General features: G+C 54.4%; 1 protein-coding gene across 4 annotated transcripts in view; it reads left to right on the top strand.

The window, feature by feature from the left end:
- LOC142493986 (spectrin beta chain, non-erythrocytic 5-like) overlaps positions 1–19778 on the top strand; it is a 183268-nt gene that overhangs the window by 78898 nt on the left and 84592 nt on the right. For all 4 annotated transcript variants that reach the window (XM_075598818.1, XM_075598816.1, XM_075598817.1 and 1 more), the window contains 2 exons: positions 5870–6126; positions 12230–12347. In XM_075598818.1, coding sequence (XP_075454933.1) covers positions 5870–6126; positions 12230–12347 — 375 coding nt within the window. The remainder of the gene's footprint in view (positions 1–5869; positions 6127–12229; positions 12348–19778) is intronic.

The following is a 19778-nucleotide window of genomic DNA, read 5'->3' on the forward strand; positions in this document are numbered from 1 at the left end:
CATCTCTCTCCTACTAATGAGAGCCATAGACATGCCCACCTCACTCACCCAACGCCTCCCATCTCTCTCCTACTAATGAGATCCATAGACATGCCCACCTCACCCACCGTCTCCCATCTCTCTCCTACTAATGAGATCCATAGACATGCCCACCTCACTCACCCAACGTCTCCCATCTCTCTCCTACTAATGAGAGCCATAGACACGCCCACCTCACTCACCCAACGCCTCCCATCTCTCTCCTACTAATGAGATCCATAGACATGCCCACCTCACTCGCCCAACGCCTCCCATCTCTCTCCTACTAATGAGATCCATAGACATGCCCACCTCACTCACCCAACGTCTCCCATCTCTCTCCTACTAATGAGAGCCATAGACATGCCCACCTCACTCACCCAACGCCTCCCATCTCTCTCCTACTAATGAGATCCATAGACATGCCCACCTCACTCGCCCAACGCCTCCCATCTCTCTCCTACTAATGAGATCCATAGACATGCCCACCTCACTCACCCAACGTCTCCCATCTCTCTCCTACTAATGAGAGCCATAGACATGCCCACCTCACTCACCCAACGCCTCCCATCTCTCTCCTACTAATGAGATCCATAGACATGCCCACCTCACTCGCCCAACGCCTCCCATCTCTCTCCTACTAATGAGAGCCATAGACATGCCCACCTCACTCGCCCAACGCCTCCCATCTCTCCTACTAATGAGAGCCATAGACATGCCCACCTCACTCGCCCAACGCCTCCCATCTCTCTCCTACTAATGAGAGCCATAGACATGCCCACCTCACTCACCCAACGCCTCCCATCTCTCCTACTAATGAGAGCCATAGACATGCCCACCTCACTCGCCCAACGCCTCCCATCTCTATCCTACTGAGAGCCATAGAAAAGCCCAACCTCACTCGCCCAACGCCTCCCATCTCTCTCCTACTAATGAGATCCATAGACATGCCCACCTCACTCACCCAACGCCTCCCATCTCTCTCCTACTAATGAGATCCATAGACATGCCCACCTCACTCACCCAACGCCTCCCATCTCTCTCCTACTAATGAGATCCATAGACATGCCCACCTCACTCGCCCAACGCCTCCCATCTCTCTCCTACTAATGAGAGCCATAGACATGCCCACCTCACTCGCCCAACGCCTCCCATCTCTATCCTACTAATGAGAGCTATAGACATGCCCACCTCACTCACCCAACATCTCTCCCATCTCTATCCTACTAATGAGAGCTATAGACATGCCCACCTCACTCACCCAACGTCTCCCATCTCTCTCCTACTAATGAGAGCTATAGACATGTCCACCTCACTCCCCAACGTCTCCCATCTCTCTCCTACTAATGAGAGCCATAGACATGCCCACCTCACTCACCCAACGCCTCCCATCTCTCTCCTACTAATGAGAGCCATAGACATGCCCACCTCACTCACCGTCTCCCATCTCTCTCCAACTAATGAGATCCATAGACATGCCCACCTCACTCACCCAACGCCTCCCATCTCTCTCCTACTAATGAGAGCCATAGACATGCCCACCTCACTCACCCAACTCCTCCCATCTCTCTCCTACTAATGAGAGCCATAGACATGCCCACCTCACTCGCCCAACGCCTCCCATCTCTCTCCTACTGAGAGCCATAGAAAAGCCCAACCTCACTCGCCCAACGCCTCCCATCTCTCTCCTACTAATGAGATCCATAGACATGCCCACCTCACTCGCCCAACGCCTCCCATCTCTCTCCTACTAATGAGATCCATAGACATGCCCACCTCACTCGCCCAACGCCTCCCATCTCTCTCCTACTAATGAGATCCATAGACATGCCCACCTCACTCGCCCAACGCCTCCCATCTCTCTCCTACTAATGAGATCCATAGACATGCCCACCTCACTCACCCAACGCCTCCCATCTCTCTCCTACTAATGAGATCCATAGACATGCCCACCTCACTCACCCAACGCCTCCCATCTCTCTCCTACTAATGAGATCCATAGACATGCCCACCTCACTCACCCAACGCCTCCCATCTCTCTCCTACTAATGAGATCCATAGACATGCCCACCTCACTCACCCAACGTCTCCCATCTCTCTCCTACTAATGAGAGCCATAGACATGCCCACCTCACTCGCCCAACGCCTCCCATCTCTATCCTACTAATGAGAGCTATAGACATGCCCACCTCACTCACCCAACATCTCTCCCATCTCTCTCCTACTAATGAGAGCTATAGACATGTCCACCTCACTCCCCAACGTCTCCCATCTCTCTCCTACTAATGAGAGCCATAGACATGCCCACCTCACTCACCCAACGCCTCCCATCTCTCTCCTACTAATGAGAGCCATAGACATGCCCACCTCACTCACCGTCTCCCATCTCTCTCCAACTAATGAGATCCATAGACATGCCCACCTCACTCACCCAACGCCTCCCATCTCTCTCCTACTAATGAGAACCATAGACATGCCCACCTCACTCACCCAACGCCTCCCATCTCTATCCTACTAATGAGAGCCATAGACATGCCCACCTCACTCACCCAACTCCTCCCATCTCTATCCTACTTATGAGATTCATAGACATGCCCACCTCACTCACCCAACGCCTCCCATCTCTATCCTACTAATGAGAGCCATAGACATGCCCACCTCACTCACCGTCTCCCATCTCTCTCCTACTAATGAGAGCTATAAACATGCCCACCTCACTCACCCAACTCCTCCCATCTCTCTCCTACTAATGAGAGCCATAGACATGCCCACCTCACTCACCGTCTCCCATCTCTCTCCTACTAATGAGATCCATAGACATGCCCACCTCACTCGCCCAACGCCTCCCATCTCTCTCCTACTAATGAGAGCCATAGACATGCCCACCTCACTCACCCAACGCCTCCCATCTCTCTCCTACTAATGAGAGCCATAGACATGCCCACCTCACTCACCCAACGCCTCCCATCTCTCTCCTACTAATGAGAGCCATAGACATGCCCACCTCACTCAACCAACTCCTCCCATCTCTCTCCTACTAATGAGGGCCATAGACATGCCCACCTCACTCACCCAACGCCTCCCATCTCTCTCCTACTAATGAGATCCATAGACATGCCCACCTCACTCACCCAACGCCTCCCATCTCTCTCCTACTAATGAGGGCCATAGACATGCCCACCTCACTCACCCAATGTCTCCCATCTCTCTCCTACTAATGAGAGCCATAGACATGCCCACCTCACTCACCCAACGCCTCCCATCTCTCTCCTACTAATGAGATCCATAGACATGCCCACCTCACTCACCCAACGCCTCCCATCTCTCTCCTACTAATGAGAGCCATAGACATGCCCACCTCACCCACCGTCTCCCATCTCTCTCCTACTAATGAGAGCTATAAACATGCCCACCTCACTCACCCAACGCCTCCCATCTCTATCCTACTAATGAGAACCATAGACATGCCCACCTCACCCAACACCTCCCATCTCTCTCCTACTAATGAGAGCCATAGATATGCCCACCTCACTCACCTAACGTCTCCCATCTCTCTCCTACTAATGAGAGCCATAGACATGCCCACCTCACTCGCCCAACGCCTCCCATCTCTCTCCTACTAATGAGAGCCATAGACATGCCCACCTCACTCACCCAACGCCTCCCATCTCTCTCCTACTAATGAGGGCCACAGATATGCCCACCTCACCCAACGCTTCCCATCTCTATCCTACTAATGAGAGCCATAGACATGCCCACCTCACTCACCCAACGTCTCCCATCTCTCTCCTACTAATGAGAGCCATAGACATGCCCACCTCACTCACCCAACGCCTCCCATCTCTCTCCTACTAATGAGATCCATAGATATGCCCACCTCACTCACCCAACACCTCCCATCTCTCTCCTACTAATGAGATCCATAGACATGCCCACCTCACTCGCCCAACGCCTCCCATCTCTCTCCTACTAATGAGAGCCATAGACATGCCCACCTCACTCAGCCAACGCCTCCCATCTCTCTCCTACTAATGAGATCCATAGATATGCCCACCTCACTCACCCAACACCTCCCACCTCTCTCCTACTAATGAGATACATAGACATGCCCACCTCACTCGCCCAACGTCTCCCATCTCTCTCCTACTAATGAGAGCCATAGACACGCCCACCTCACTCACCCAACGCCTCCCATCTCTCTCCTACTAATGAGATCCATAGATATGCCCACCTCACTCACCCAACACCTCCCATCTCTCTCCTACTAATGAGAGCCATAGACATGCCCACCTCACTCACCCAACGCCTCCCATCTCTCTGCTACTAATGACAGCCATAGACATCCTCTTTTAACTGAACCGCACCCACCCATCTCTATCCCGATACGGACTTCTACAGACCCGCTCTACCCTAGCCCTAACCCATGGCAAACCGTCTCTATCCTATCACTAACCAAGCAGATATCCCGGCACACCAGTGGTCTTAGTGAAATACTGTATAAAATGTGTTTTATTTAGATCAGGGTCCACGTTTTGGTCCAACCTTGGGGGATTACAGCTAGTGGGTGGGGTCTGTGCCTTTTTTCAGGTAGAGGTCACTGAGAGGAGGGTATTTAAAGTATACTGTGGGGCTTAATCTGGTCATTTTGACAAATCTCAGCCCTGATTTAAATAAACGCATTTTATATTTAATTAAGACCACTTGGAGCGCCCGGATATCTTCTTGTTTACTGTGCAGGAGATCTCTCTGGCTCACTGGATTCATGATCACACGCGCGCAGATCAACAATACCACGAGTGATCCTTTTCTAATACATTGTCTATCCTACTACTGAAATTCTCAGACAGAGGATTTAACCACAGCCATCCACCACTAGCCGATCATACACACCCATCGACAGGCAGGTCCTAATCTAACCCAAAGCTTCTCATCTCCCACCATCCCACTAAAATACACAGTTAGATACTTAAGCATTCATCCATCTCATTTCTACCACTGAAATGCTACCTAAGCATGGCCATCAACCTGTATCCTACCACTGAAATCCCTCTTAAGCACGGCCATCAACCTGTATCCTACCACGGAAATCCCTCTTAAGCACGGCCATCAACCTGTATCCTACCACTGAAATCCCACTTAAGCACGGCCATCAACCTGTATCCTACCACGGAAATCCCTCTTAAGCACGGCCATCAACCTGTATCCTACCACTGAAATCCCACTTAAGCACGGCCATCAACCTGTATCCTACCACTGAAATCCCACTTAAGCATGGCCATCAATCTGTATCCTACCACTGAAATCCCACTTAAGCATGGCCATCAATCTGTATCCTACCACTGAAATCCCACTTAAGCATGGCATCCACCTGTATCCTACCACTGAAATCCCACTTAAGCATGGCCACCAACCTGTATTCTACCACTGAAATCCCACTTAAGCATGGCCAGCAACCTGTATTCTACCACTGAAATCCCACTTAAGCATGGCCACCAACCTGTATTCTACCACTGAAATCCCACTTAAGCATGGCATCCACCTGTATCCTACCACTGAAATCCCACTTAAGCATGGCCACCAACCTGTGTTCTACCACTAAAATTCAACAAAATGACAAAAACAAATACTGTACCAAGTTTACACAAACTGATCCAAAAGGAAAGCGTGTCCCTGATCCAAGGAGCTTACACCCGACATACATTACACGGACAGTTGATTGTGTTGAACATAAGAAATGACTTCAGTTTGTGATTAGTGAGTACCGTGCTCGTACACGTGTGCACTCGGTTGTGAGTGTGTAGTGGTCTCTGCTCACTCTCTGTACGAGTTATAACAGTTGCCATCTCCCCAGGTCAGCCGCCTGCTAGATGAGCTCAGCTCCACGAAGTGCTGGCTGCAGAGCCTGGAAGGTCCTCTGTCAGAACCTACAGCCATGCGCAGCCCAGAACTGATCCGCAGAGACCTGTGCGAGGTGGCCGTCCTGGAGAGAGAGGTGGAATCCCGGGGTCTGGCACTGCACTCACTCGGGGAGAGAGCAAGGGGGCCCGTAACCCCCAAACAGAGCATGAGTGAGGAGACGGAAGGGAAGGTGCAGGAAGTGGAGGAGAGGTGAGGAGTTGGGAGAATGTACTAGAGGTGGAGGGGAGCCGAGAAACGGGGGAATGGTGCAGGAGCTGGGAGAAGGTACTAGAGGTGGAGGGGAGCCGAGAAACGGGGGAATGGTGCAGGAGCTGGGAGAAGGTACTAGAGGTGGAGGGGAGCCGAGAAACGGGGGAAAGGTGCAAGAGCTGGGAGAAGGTGTAGGTGGTGGAGGAGAGGTGAGGAACGGGGGAAAGGTGCAGGAGCTGGGAGAAGGTGTAGGTGGCGAAGGAAAGGTGAGGAGCTGGAGAGAAGGTGCAGGAGGAGAAGCGGGGAGCTGGAGGGAAGGGGAAGAGGTGATGAGCGGGGAGACGGTGGAGATGTGAAGAGTGGGGGGGAAGGTGCAGGAGGTAGAGAAGAGGTGAGGAGTGGGGAGAACGTGCAGGAGAATTGAGGAGTGGGGGGGAAGGTACAGGAGAGGTGCGGGGGAGGTGGAGTAGAGGTGAGGACCAGGGGAGTGGTGGGGAGGTGGAGGAGAGGAGTAGGGGGGAGGTGGAGTAGAGGTAAGGAGCAGGGGAGGTGGGGGGAAGGTACTGGAGGTAGAGGAGAGGTGAGGAGCAGGGGAGTGGGGTGGAGGAGAGGTGAAGAGCACGGGGTGGGGGGGAGGTAGAGGCGTTGTGAGGAGCTGGGGTGGGGAGGGGGGGTCATGTATCAAAGGGTGTTTGTAAGAGACGTGTGCAGAGGCACGCAATGGAGACCGTTTAAAGTGAAACTAAAATGAGGCTTTATTGCGCCTGTCCCTTTAACACAGCAAAAACATTCAAAATAAGCAAAAGAAAACCTGCTCCTCTTTGGAGAATATCTAAACATGTAGTCCAGCCCTCTCTAACAGTGTGTGTGTGTGTGTGTATATTATATGGTGGGGCGGGTGGTCCTTAGCGTCCGTCAGATTGTATGGTGGGGCGGGTGGTCCTTATCTGCCCTTAGATTTTATGGTGGGGCGGGTGGTCCTTATCTTCTGTCAGATTATATGGTGGGGCGGGTGGGATTGTATGGTGGGGCGGGTAGTCTCTATCTGCCGTCAGATTATATGGTGGGGCGGGTGGTCTCTATCTGCCGTCAGATTGTATGGTGGGGCGGGTGGTCCTTATCTGCCATTAGATTATATGGTGGGGGCGGGTGGTCCTTATCTTCTGTCAGATTATATGGTTGGGCGGGTGGGATTGTATGGTGGGGCGGGTGGTCCTTATCTGCCATTAGATTATATGGTGGGGCGGGTGGTCCTTATCGTCCGTCAGATTATATGGTGGGGCGGGTGGTCCTTATCGTCCGTAAAATTGTATGGTGGGGCGGGTGGTCCTTATCTGCCATTAGATTGTATGGTGGGGCGGGTGGTCTTTATCTGCCGTTAGATTGTATGGTGGGGTGGGTGGTCTCTATCTGCCGTCAGATTGTATGGTGGGGGCGGCTGGTCCTTATCGTCCATCAGATTGTATGGTGGGGGCGGGTGGTCCTTTTCTGCTGTCAGATTATATAGTGGGGTGGGTGGTCTCTATCTGCTGTCAGATTGTATGGTGGGGCGGGTGGTCTCTATCTGCTGTCAGATTATATAGTGGGGCGGGTGGTCCTTATCGTCCATCAGATTGTATGGTGGGGCGGGTGGTCTCTATCTGCCGTCAGATTATATAGTGGGGCGGGTGCTCCTTATCGTCCGTCAGATTGTATGGTGGGGGCGGGTGGTCCTTTTCTGCTGTCAGATTATATAGTGGGGTGGGTGGTCTCTATCTGCTGTCAGATTGTATGGTGGGGCGGGTGGTCTCTATCTGCTGTCAGATTATATAGTGGGGCGGGTGGTCCTTATCATCCGTCAGATTGTATGGTGGGGGCAGGTGGTCCTTTTCTGCCATCAGATTGTATGGTGGGGCGGGTGGTCTCTATCTGCTGTCAGATTATATAGTGGGGCGGGTGGTCCTTATCATCCGTCAGATTGTATGGTGGGGGCAGGTGGTCCTTTTCTGCCGTCAGATTGTATGGTGGGGCGGGAGGTCCTTATCATCCATCAGATTGTTTGGTGGGGCGGGTGGTCCTTATCTGCCGGCAGATTGTATGGTGGGGGCGGGTGGTCTCTATCTGCCGTCAGATTGTATGGTGGGGCGGGTGGTCCTTATTGTCCGTCAGATTGTATGGTGGGGTGGGTGGTCCTTATCATCCGTCAGATTGTATGGTGGGGCGGGTGGTCCTTATCGTCCGTCAGATTGTATGGTGGGGTGGGTGGTCCTTATCGTCCGTCAGATTGTATGGTGGGGCGGGTGGTCCTTAGCGTCCGTCAGATTGTATGGTGGGGTGGGTGGTCCTTATCGTCCGTCAGATTGTATGGTGGGGCGGGTGGTCCTTAGCGTCCGTTAGATTGTATGGTGGAGGTGGGTGGTCCTTATTGTCCGTCAGATTGTATGGTGGGGGCGGGTGGTCATTATCTGCCATCAGATTGTATGGTGGAGGTGGGTGGTCTCTATCTGCCGTCTGATTGTATGGTGGGGCGGGTGGTCCTTAGCGTCCATCAGATTGTATGGTGGAGGTGGGTGGTCCTTATTGTCCGTCAGATTGTATGGTGGGGGCGGGTGGTCCTTACCGTCCGTCAGATTGTATGGTGGAGCGGGTGGTCCTTATCGTCCATCAGATTGTATGGTGGAGCGGGTGGTCATTATCTGCCATCAGATTGTATGGTGGAGGTGGGTGGTCTCTATCTGCCGTCTGATTGTATGGTTGGGCGGGTGGTCCTTATCTGCCGTCTGATTGTATGGTGGAGGTGGGTGGTCTCTATCTGCCATTAGATTGTATGGTGGGGCGGGTGGTCTCTATCTGCCATCAGATTGTATGGTGGGGCGGGAGGTCCTTATCGTCCATCAGATTGTATGGTGGGACGGGTGGTGCCGTCAGATTGTATGGTGGGGCGGGTGGTCTTTATCTGCCGTCAGATTGTATGGTGGGGCGGGTGGTCTCTATCTGCCGTCAGATTGTATGGTGGGGCGGGAGGTCCTTATCGTCCGTCAGATTGTATGGTGGGGGCGGGTGGTCCTTACCGTCCGTCAGATTGTATGGTGGAGCGGGTGGTCCTTATCGTCCATCAGATTGTATGGTGGAGGTGGGTGGTCTCTATCTGCCGTCAGATTGTATGGTGGGGCGGGTGGTCCTTATCTGCCGTCAGATTGTATGGTGGAGGTGGGTGGTCTCTATCTGCCATTAGATTATATGGTGGGGGCGGGTGGTCCTTATCTGCCCTTAGATTTTATGGTGGGGCGGGTGGTCCTTATTGTCCGTCAGATTATATGGTGGGGCGGGTGGTCCTTATCTGCCATTAGATTGTATGGTGGGGCGGGAGGTCCTTATCTGCCATTAGATTATATGGTGGGGCGGGTGGTCCTTATCTGCCATTAGATTGTATGGTGGGGCGGGAGGTCCTTATCTGCCGTCAGATTGTATGGTGGGGCGGGTGGTCCTTATCGTCCATAAAATTGTATGGTGGGGCGGGTGGTCTCTATCTGCCGTCAGATTGTATGATGGGGGCGGGTGGTCCTTATCGTCCATAAAATTGTATGGTGGGGTGGGTGGTCTCTATCTGCCGTCAGATTGTATGGTGGGGGCAGGACGTCCTTATCTGCCATCAGATTATATGGTGGGGCGGGTGGTCCTTATTGTCCGTCAGATTGTATGGTGGGGTGGGTGGTCCTTATCATCCGACAGATTGTATGGTGGGGCGGGTGGTCCTTATCGTCCATCAGATTGTATGGTGGGGTGGATGGTCTCTATCTGCCGTCAGATTGTATGGTGGGGCGGGTGGTCTCTATCTGCCGTCAGATTGTATGGTGGGGCGGGTGGTCTCTATCTGCAGTCAGATTGTATGGTGGGGTGGGTGGTCTCTATCAGCCGTCAGATTGTATGGTGGGTGGGTGGTCCTTATCGTCCGTCAGATTGTATGGTGGAGCGGGTGGTCCTTATCGTCCATCAGATTGTATGGTGGAGCGGGTGGTCGTTATCTGCCATCAGATTGTATGGTGGAGGTGGGTGGTCTCTATCTGCCGTCAGATTGTATGGTGGGGCGGGTGGTCCTTATCTGCCGTCAGATTGTATGGTGGAGGTGGGTGGTCTCTATCTGCCATTAGATTATATGGTGGGGGCGGGTGGTCCTTATCTGCCCTTAGATTTTATGGTGGGGCGGGTGGTCCTTATTGTCCGTCAGATTATATGGTGGGGCGGGTGGTCCTTATCTGCCATTAGATTGTATGGTGGGGCGGGAGGTCCTTATCTGCCATTAGATTATATGGTGGGGCGGGTGGTCCTTATCTGCCATTAGATTGTATGGTGGGGCGGGAGGTCCTTATCTGCCGTCAGATTGTATGGTGGGGCGGGTGGTCCTTATCGTCCATAAAATTGTATGGTGGGGCGGGTGGTCTCTATCTGCCGTCAGATTGTATGATGGGGGCGGGTGGTCCTTATCGTCCATAAAATTGTATGGTGGGGTGGGTGGTCTCTATCTGCCGTCAGATTGTATGGTGGGGGCAGGACGTCCTTATCTGCCATCAGATTATATGGTGGGGCGGGTGGTCCTTATTGTCCGTCAGATTGTATGGTGGGGTGGGTGGTCCTTATCATCCGACAGATTGTATGGTGGGGCGGGTGGTCCTTATCGTCCATCAGATTGTATGGTGGGGTGGATGGTCTCTATCTGCCGTCAGATTGTATGGTGGGGCGGGTGGTCTCTATCTGCCGTCAGATTGTATGGTGGGGCGGGTGGTCTCTATCTGCAGTCAGATTGTATTGTGGGGTGGGTGGTCTCTATCTGCCGTCAGATTGTATGGTGGGTGGGTGGTCCTTATCGTCTGTCAGATTGTATGGTGGGGCAGGTGGTCCTTTGCTGCCGTCAGATTGTATGGTGGGGCGGGTGGTCTCTATCTGCCGTCAGATTGTATGGTGGAGGTGGGTGGTCTCTATCTGCCATCAGATTGTATGGTGGGGCGGGTGGTCTCTATCTGCCATCAGATTGTATGGTGGGGCGGGTGGTCTCTATCTGCCGTCAGATTGTATGGTGGGGCGGGTGGTCCTTATCGTCCGTCAGATTGTATGGTGGGTCGGGTGGTCTCTATCTGCCGTCAGATTGTATGGTGGGGCAGGTGGTCCTTTTCTGCCGTCAGATTGTATGGTGGGGGCGGGTGGTCTCTATCTGCCATCAGATTGTATGGTGGAGGTGGGTGGTCTCTATCTGCCGTCAGATTGTATGGTGGAGGTGGGTGGTCTCTATCTGCCATCAGATTGTATGGTGGGGCGGGTGGTCTCTATCTGCCGTCAGATTGTGTGGTGGGACGGGTGGTCCTTATCGTCCGTCAGATTGTATGGTGGGGCAGGTGGTCCTTTTCTGCCGTCAGATTGTATGGTGGGGCGGGTGGTCCTTATCTGCCGTCAGATTGTATGGTGGGGTGGGTGGTCCTTATCATCCGTCAGATTGTATGGTGGGGCGGGTGGTCCTTATCTGCCGTCAGACTGTATGGTGGGGCGGGTGGTCCTTATCGTCCATCAGATTGTATGGTGGGGCGGGTGGTCCTTTTCTGCCGTCAGATTGTATGGTGGGGCGGGTGGTCCTTATCTGCCATTAGATTGTATGGTGGAGGTGGGTGGTCTCTATCTGCTGTCAGATTGTATGGTGGGGTGGGTGGTCCTTATCATCCGTCAGATTGTATGGTGGGGCGGGTGGTTCTTATCGTCCGTCAGATTGTATGGTGGGGTGGGTGGTCCTTATCATCCGTCAGATTGTATGGTGGGGCGGGTGGTTCTTATCGTCCGTCAGATTGTATGGTGGGGTGGGTGGTCCTTATCGTCTGTCAGATTGTATGGTGGGGCAGGTGGTTCTTATCGTCCGTCAGATTGTATGGTGGGGGCGGGTGGTCCTTATCTGCCATCAGATTGTATGGTGGGGGCGGGTGGTCCTTATCGTCCGTCAGATTGTATGGTGGGGCGGGAGGTCCTTATCTGCCATCAGATTGTATGTTTTGCTTTGATGGGCAGTTTTCTACTCGCAGTTTTCTGCATCTGGCCATTGGACAGAGAGGTTTGAACCCTTCACGCTCTGCTCCCCTCTCAGGTTCCGCTCGGTACAGGACGCACTCCGCCGTCGCACCTCCGATCTGCAGGATACGTTGGTGCTCTCAGAATTCCTGAAGATCGTACAGATGGAAGAAGACAAAAGGAACAGAGAGATGGTGAGATGTGTGTGTGTGTGTGTGTATGTGTGTGTATGTATGTGTGTGTATGTATGTATGTATGTATGTATGTATGTATGTATGTATGTGTGTGTGTGTGTGTGTGTGTGTGTGTGTGTGTGTGTGTGTGTGTGTGTGTGTGTGTGTGTGTGTGACTGAGGGAGGGCAGTGTGTGTGAGAGACTGAGGGAGGGCAGTGTGTGTGAGAGACTGGGGGAGGGCAGTGGGTGTGTGAGACTGAGGAAGGGCATTGTGTGTGTGTGTGTGTGTGTGTGTGTGTGTGTGTGTGTGTGTGTGTGTGTGTGTGTGTGTGTGTGTGTGTGTGTGTGACTGAGGGAGGGCAGTGTGTGTGAGAGACTGGGGGAGGGCAGTGTGTGTGTGAGACTGAGGAAGGGCATTGTGTGTGTGTGTGTGTGTGTGTGTGTGTGTGACTGAGGGAGGGCAGTGTGTGTGTGTGTGTGTGTGTGTGTGTGTGTGTGTGTGTGTGTGTGTGTGTGTGTGTGTGTGTGTGTGTGTGTGTGTGTGTGTGTGTGTGTGTGTGTGTGTGTGTGTGTGTGACTGAGGGAGGGCAGTGTGTGTGAGACTGAGGGAGGGCAGTGTGTGTGTGAGACTGAGGGAGGGCAGTGTGTGTGTGAGACTGAGGGAGGGCAGTGTGTGTGTGAGACTGAGGGAGGGTAGTGTGTGTGTGAGACTGAGGGAGGGCAGTGTGTGTGTGAACCTGAGGGAGGGCAGTGTGTGTGTGTGAGACTGAGGGAGGGCAGTGTGTGTGAGAGACTGAGGGAGGGCAGTGTGTGAGATTGAGGGAGGGCAGTGTGTGTGTGAGACTGAGGGAGGGCAGTGTGTGTGTGAGACTGAGGGAGGGCAGTGCGTGTGTGAGACTGAGGGAGGGCAGTGCGTGTGAGAGACTGAGGGAGGGCAGTGTGTGTATGAGAGACTAAGGGAGGGCAGTGTGTGTGAGAGACTGAGGGAGGGCAGTGTGTGTGTGAGACTGAGGAAGGGCATTGTGTGTGTGTGTGTGTGTGTGTGTGTGACTGAGGGAGGGCATTGTGTGTGTGTGTGTGTGTGTGTGTGTGTGTGTGTGTGTGTGTGTGTGTGTGTGTGTGTGTGTGTGTGTGTGTGTGTGTGTGTGTGTGTGTGACTGAGGGAGGGCAGTGTGTGTGAGAGACTGAGGGAGGGCAGTGTGTGTGAGAGACTGGGGGAGGGCAGTGGGTGTGTGAGACTGAGGAAGGGCATTGTGTGTGTGTGTGTGTGTGTGTGTGTGTGTGTGTGTGTGTGTGTGTGTGTGTGTGTGTGTGTGTGTGTGTGTGTGTGTGTGTGTGTGTGTGTGTGACTGAGGGAGGGCAGTGTGTGTGAGAGACTGGGGGAGGGCAGTGTGTGTGTGAGACTGAGGAAGGGCATTGTGTGTGTGTGTGTGTGTGTGACTGAGGGAGGGCAGTGTGTGTGTGTGTGTGTGTGTGTGTGTGTGTGTGTGTGTGTGTGTGTGTGTGTGTGTGTGTGTGTGTGTGTGTGTGTGTGTGTGTGTGTGTGTGTGTGTGTGTGTGACTGAGGGAGGGCAGTGTGTGTGAGACTGAGGGAGGGCAGTGTGTGTGTGAGACTGAGGGAGGGCAGTGTGTGTGTGAGACTGAGGGAGGGCAGTGTGTGTGTGAGACTGAGGGAGGGTAGTGTGTGTGTGAGACTGAGGGAGGGCAGTGTGTGTGTGAACCTGAGGGAGGGCAGTGTGTGTGTGTGAGACTGAGGGAGGGCAGTGTGTGTGAGAGACTGAGGGAGGGCAGTGTGTGAGATTGAGGGAGGGCAGTGTGTGTGTGAGACTGAGGGAGGGCAGTGTGTGTGTGAGACTGAGGGAGGGCAGTGCGTGTGTGAGACTGAGGGAGGGCAGTGCGTGTGAGAGACTGAGGGAGGGCAGTGTGTGTATGAGAGACTAAGGGAGGGCAGTGTGTGTGAGAGACTGAGGGAGGGCAGTGTGTGTGTGAGACTGAGGAAGGGCATTGTGTGTGTGTGTGTGTGTGTGTGTGTGTGACTGAGGGAGGGCATTGTGTGTGTGTGTGTGTGTGTGTGTGTGTGTGTGTGTGTGTGTGTGTGTGTGTGTGTGTGTGTGTGTGTGTGTGTGTGTGTGTGTGTGACTGAGGGAGGGCAGTGTGTGTATGAGAGACTGAGGGAGGGCAGTGTGTGTGAGAGACTGAGGGAGGGCAGTGTGTGAGACTGAGGGAGGGCAGTGTGTGTGAGACTGAGGGAGGGCAGTGTGTGTGTGTGAGACTGAGGGAGGGCAGTGTGTGTGAGAGACTGAGGGAGGGCAGTGTGTGAGATTGAGGGAGGGCAGTGTGTGTGTGAGACTGAGGGAGGGCAGTGTGTGTGAGACTGAGGGAGGGCAGTGTGTGTGTGAGACTGAGGGAGGGCAGTGTGTGTGTGAGACTGAGGGAGGGCAGTGTGTGTGTGAGACTGAGGGAGGGCAGTGCGTGTGAGAGACTGAGGGAGGGCAGTGTGTGTATGAGAGACTGAGGGAGGGCAGTGTGTGTGTGAGACTGAGGGAGGGCAGTGTGTGTGTGAGACTGAGGGAGGGCATTGTGTGTGTGAGAGACTGAGGGAGGGCAGTGTGTGTGTGAGAGACTGAGGGAGGGCAGTGTGTGTGTGTGTGTGTGTGTCTGACAGAGGGAGGGCAGTGCGTGTGAGAGACTGAGGGAGGGCTGTGTGTGTGAGAGACTGAGGGAGGGCTGTGTGTGTGTGTGAGTGAGAGAGAGAGAGACTGAGGGAGGGCAGTGTGTGTGAGAGACTGAAGGAGGGCAGTGTGTGTGTGTGTGTGTGTGTGTGTGTGTGTGTGTGTGTGTGTGTGTGTGTGTGCGTGCGTGTGTGTGTGTGTGTGTGTGTGACTGAGGGAGGGCAGTGTGTGTGAGAGACTGGGGGAGGGCAGTGTGTGTGTGAGACTGGGGGAGGGCATTGTGTGTGTGTGTGTGTGTGTGTGTGTGTGTGTGTGTGTGTGTGTGTGTGTGTGTGTGTGTGTGTGTGTGTGTGTGTGTGTGTGTGTGTGTGTGTGTGTGTGTGTGTGTGTGTGTGTGTGTGTGTGTGTGTGTGACTGAGGGAGGGCAGTGTGTGTGAGAGACTGAGGGAGGGCAGTGTGTGAGATTGAGGGAGGGCAGTGTGTGTGTGAGACTGAGGGAGGGCAGTGTGTGTGAGACTGAGGGAGGGCAGTGTGTGTGAGACTGAGGGAGGGCAGTGTGTGTGTGAGACTGAGGGAGGGCAGTGTGTGTGTGAGACTGAGGGAGGGCAGTGTGTGTGTGAGACTGAGGGAGGGCAGTGTGTGTGTGAGACTGAGGGAGGGTAGTGTGTGTGTGAGACTGAGGGAGGGCAGTGTGTGTGTGAGACTGAGGGAGGGCAGTGTGTGTGTGTGAGACTGAGGGAGGGCAGTGTGTGTGAGAGACTGAGGGAGGGCAGTGTGTGAGATTGAGGGAGGGCAGTGTGTGTGTGAGACTGAGGGAGGGCAGTGTGTGTGAGACTGAGGGAGGGCAGTGTGTGTGTGAGACTGAGGGAGGGCAGTGTGTGTGTGAGACTGAGGGAGGGCATTGTGTGTGTGAGACTGAGGGAGGGCAGTGCGTGTGAGAGACTGAGGGAGGGCAGTGTGTGTATGAGAGACTGAGGGAGGGCAGTGTGTGTGAGAGACTGAGGGAGGGCAGTGTGTGAGACTGAGGGAGGGCAGTGTGTGTGAGACTGAGGGAGGGCAGTGTGTGTGTGTGAGACTGAGGGAGGGCAGTGTGTGTGAGAGACTGAGGGAGGGCAGTGTGTGAGATTGAGGGAGGGCAGTGTGTGTGTGAGACTGAGGGAGGGCAGTGTGTGTGAGACTGAGGGAGGGCAGTGTGTGTGTGAGACTGAGGGAGGGCAGTGTGTGTGTGAGACTGAGGGAGGGCAGTGTGTGTGTGAGACTGAGGGAGGGCAGTGTGTGTGTGAGACTGAGGGAGGGCAGTGCGTGTGAGAGACTGAGGGAGGGCAGTGTGTGTATGAGAGACTGAGGGAGGGCAGTGTGTATGAGAGACTGAGGGAGGGCAGTGTGTGAGACTGAGGGAGGGCAGTGTGTGTGTGAGACTGAGGAAGGGCATTGTGTGTGTGAGAGACTGAGGGAGGGCAGTGTGTGTGTGAGAGACTGAGGGAGGGCAGTGTGTGTGTGTGTGTGTGTGTGTGTGTCTGACAGAGGGAGGGCAGTGCGTGTGAGAGACTGAGGGAGGGCTGTGTGTGTGAGAGACTGAGGGAGGGCTGTGTGTGTGTGTGAGTGAGAGAGAGAGAGACTGAGGGAGGGCAGTGTGTGTGAGAGACTGAAGGAGGGCAGTGTGTGTGTGTGTGTGTGTGTGTGTGTGTGTGTGTGTGTGTGTGTGTGTGTGTGTGTGTGTGTGTGTGTGTGTGTGTGTGTGTGTGTGTGCGCGTGTGTGTGTGTGTGACTGAGGGAGGGCAGTGTGTGTGAGAGACTGAGGGAGGGCAGTGTGTGAGATTGAGGGAGGGCAGTGTGTGTGTGAGACTGAGGGAGGGCAGTGTGTGTGAGAGACTGGGGGAGGGCAGTGTGTGTGTGAGACTGGGGGAGGGCATTGTGTGTGTGTGTGTGTGTGTGTGTGTGTGTGTGTGTGTGTGTGTGTGTGTGTGTGTGTGTGTGTGTGTGTGTGTGTGTGTGTGTGTGTGTGTGTGTGTGTGTGTGTGACTGAGGGAGGGCAGTGTGTGTGAGAGACTGAGGGAGGGCAGTGTGTGAGATTGAGGGAGGGCAGTGTGTGTGTGAGACTGAGGGAGGGCAGTGTGTGTGAGACTGAGGGAGGGCAGTGTGTGTGAGACTGAGGGAGGGCAGTGTGTGTGTGAGACTGGGGGAGGGCAGTGTGTGTGTGAGACTGAGGGAGGGCAGTGCGTGTGAGAGACTGAGGGAGGGCAGTGTGTGTATGAGAGATTGAGGGAGGGCAGTGTGTGTGAGAGACTGAGGGAGGGCAGTGTGTGAGACTGAGGGAGGGCAGTGTGTGTGTGAGACTGAGGGAGGGCATTGTGTGTGTGAGAGACTGAGAGAGGGCAGTGTGTGTGTGTGTGTGTCTGACAGAGGGAGGGCAGTGTGTGTGTGAGTGAGAGAGAGAGAGACTGAGGGAGGGCATTGTGTGTGTGAGAGACTGAGGGAGGGCAGTGTGTGTGTGTGTGTGTGTGTCTGACAGAGGGAGGGCAGTGTGTGTGTGAGTGAGAGAGAGAGAGAGACTGAGGGAGGGCAGTGTGTGTGAGAGACTGAGGGAGGGCAGTGTGTGTGAGAGACTGGGGGAGGGCAGTGTGTGTGTGAGACTGGGGGAGGGCATTGTGTGTGTGTGTGTGTGTGTGTGTGTGTGTGTGTGTGTGTGTGTGTGTGTGTGTGTGTGTGTGTGTGTGTGTGTGTGTGTGTGTGTGTGTGGTGTGTGTGTGTGTGTGTGTGTGTGTGTGACTGAGGGAGGGCAGTGTGTGTGAGACTGAGGGAGGGCAGTGTGTGTGAGACTGAGGGAGGGCAGTGTGTGTGTGAGACTGAGGGAGGGCAGTGCGTGTGAGAGACTGAGGGAGGGCAGTGCGTGTGTGAGACTGAGGGAGGGCAGTGCGTGTGTGAGACTGAGGGAGGGCAGTGTGTGTGTGAGACTGAGGGAGGGCAGTGCGTGTGAGAGACTGAGGGAGGGCAGTGTGTGTATGAGAGACTGAGGGAGGGCAGTGTGTGTGAGAGACTGAGGGAGGGCAGTGTGTGAGACTGAGGGAGGGCAGTGTGTGTGTGAGACTGAGGGAGGGCAGTGTATGTGTGAGAGACTGAGGGAGGGCAGTGTGTGTGTGTGTGTGTGTGTGTGTGTGTGTGTGTGTGTGTGTGTGTGTGTGTGTGTGTGTGTGTGTGTGTGTGTGTGTGTGTGTGTGTGTATGTGTGTGTGTCTGACAGAGGGAGGGCAGTGCGTGTGAGAGACTGAGGGAGGGCAGTGTGTGTGTGTGTGTGTGTGTCTGACAGAGGGAGGGCAGTGTGTGTGAGAGACTGAAGGAGGGCTGTGTGTGTGTGTGTGTGTGTGTGTGTGTGTGTGTGTGTGTGTGTGTGTGTGTGTGTGTGTGTGTGTGTGTGTGTGTGTGTGTGTGTGTGTGTGTGTGTGTGTGTCTGACAGAGGGAGGGCAGTGCGTGTGAGAGACTGAGGGAGGGCAGTGTGTGTGTGTGTGTGTGTGTGTGTGTGTGTGTGTGTGTGTGTGTGTGTGTGTGTGTGTGTGTGTGTGTGTGTGTGTGTGTGTGTGTGTGTGTGTGTGTGTGTGTGTGTGTGACTGAGGGAGGGCAGTGCGTGTGAGAGACTGAGGGAGGGCAGTGTGTGTGTGAGACTGAGGGAGGGCAGTGTGTGTGTGAGACTGAGGGAGGGCAGTGTGTGTGAGAGACTGAAGGAGGGCAGTGTGTGTGTGAGAGACTGAGGGAGGGCAGTGTGTGTGAGACTGAGGGAGGGCAGTGTGTGTGAGAGACTGAGGGAGGGCAGTGTGTGAGACTGAGGGAGGGCAGTGTGTGTGTGTGTGTCTGACAGAGGGAGGGCAGTGCGTGTGAGAGACTGAGAGAGGGCAGTGTGTGTGAGAGACTGAGAGAGGGCAATGTGTGTGTGAGGCTGATGGAGGGCAGTGTGTGTGTGTGAGCGAGAGACTGAGGGAGGGCAGTGTGTGTGAGAGACTGGGGGAGGGTAGTGTGTGTGTGAGACTGAGGGAGGGCAGTATGTGAGACTGAGGGAGGGCATTGTGTGTGTGTGTGTGTGTGTGTGTGTGTGTGTGTGTGTGTGTGTGTGTGTGTGTGTGTGTGTGTGTGTGTGTGTGTGTGTGTGTGTGTGTGTGTGTGTGTGTGTGTGTGTGTGTGTGTGACTGAGGGAGGGCAGTGCGTGTGAGAGACTGAGGGAGGGCCGTGTGTGTGTGAGACTGAGGGAGGGCAGTGTGTGTGTGAGACTGAGGGAGGGCAGTGTGTGTGTGAGACTGAGGGAGGGCAGTGCGTGTGAGAGACTGAGGGAGGGCAGTGTGTGTATGAGAGACTGAGGGAGGGCAGTGTGTGTGAGAGACTGAGGGAGGGCAGTGTGTGAGACTGAGGGAGGGCAGTGTGTGAGACTGAGGGAGGGCAGTGTGTGTGTGTGTGACTGAGGGAGGGCAGTGTGTGTGAGACTGAGGGAGGGCAGTGTGTGTGAGACTGAGGGAGGGCAGTGTGTGTGTGAGACTGAGGGAGGGCAGTGCGTGTGAGAGACTGAGGGAGGGCAGTGCGTGTGTGAGACTGAGGGAGGGCAGTGTGTGTGTGAGACTGAGGGAGGGCAGTGTGTGTGTGAGAGACTGAGGGAGGGCAGTGTGTGTGAGAGACTGAGGGAGGGCAGTGTGTGAGACTGAGGGAGGGCAGTGTGTGTGAGAGACTGAGGGAGGGCAGTGCGTGTGAGAGACTGAGGGAGGGCAGTGTGTGTATGAGAGACTGAGGGAGGGCAGT

Source organism: Ascaphus truei, chromosome 4, assembly GCF_040206685.1.
Source record: "Ascaphus truei isolate aAscTru1 chromosome 4, aAscTru1.hap1, whole genome shotgun sequence".
NCBI lineage: Eukaryota > Metazoa > Chordata > Amphibia > Anura > Ascaphidae > Ascaphus > Ascaphus truei.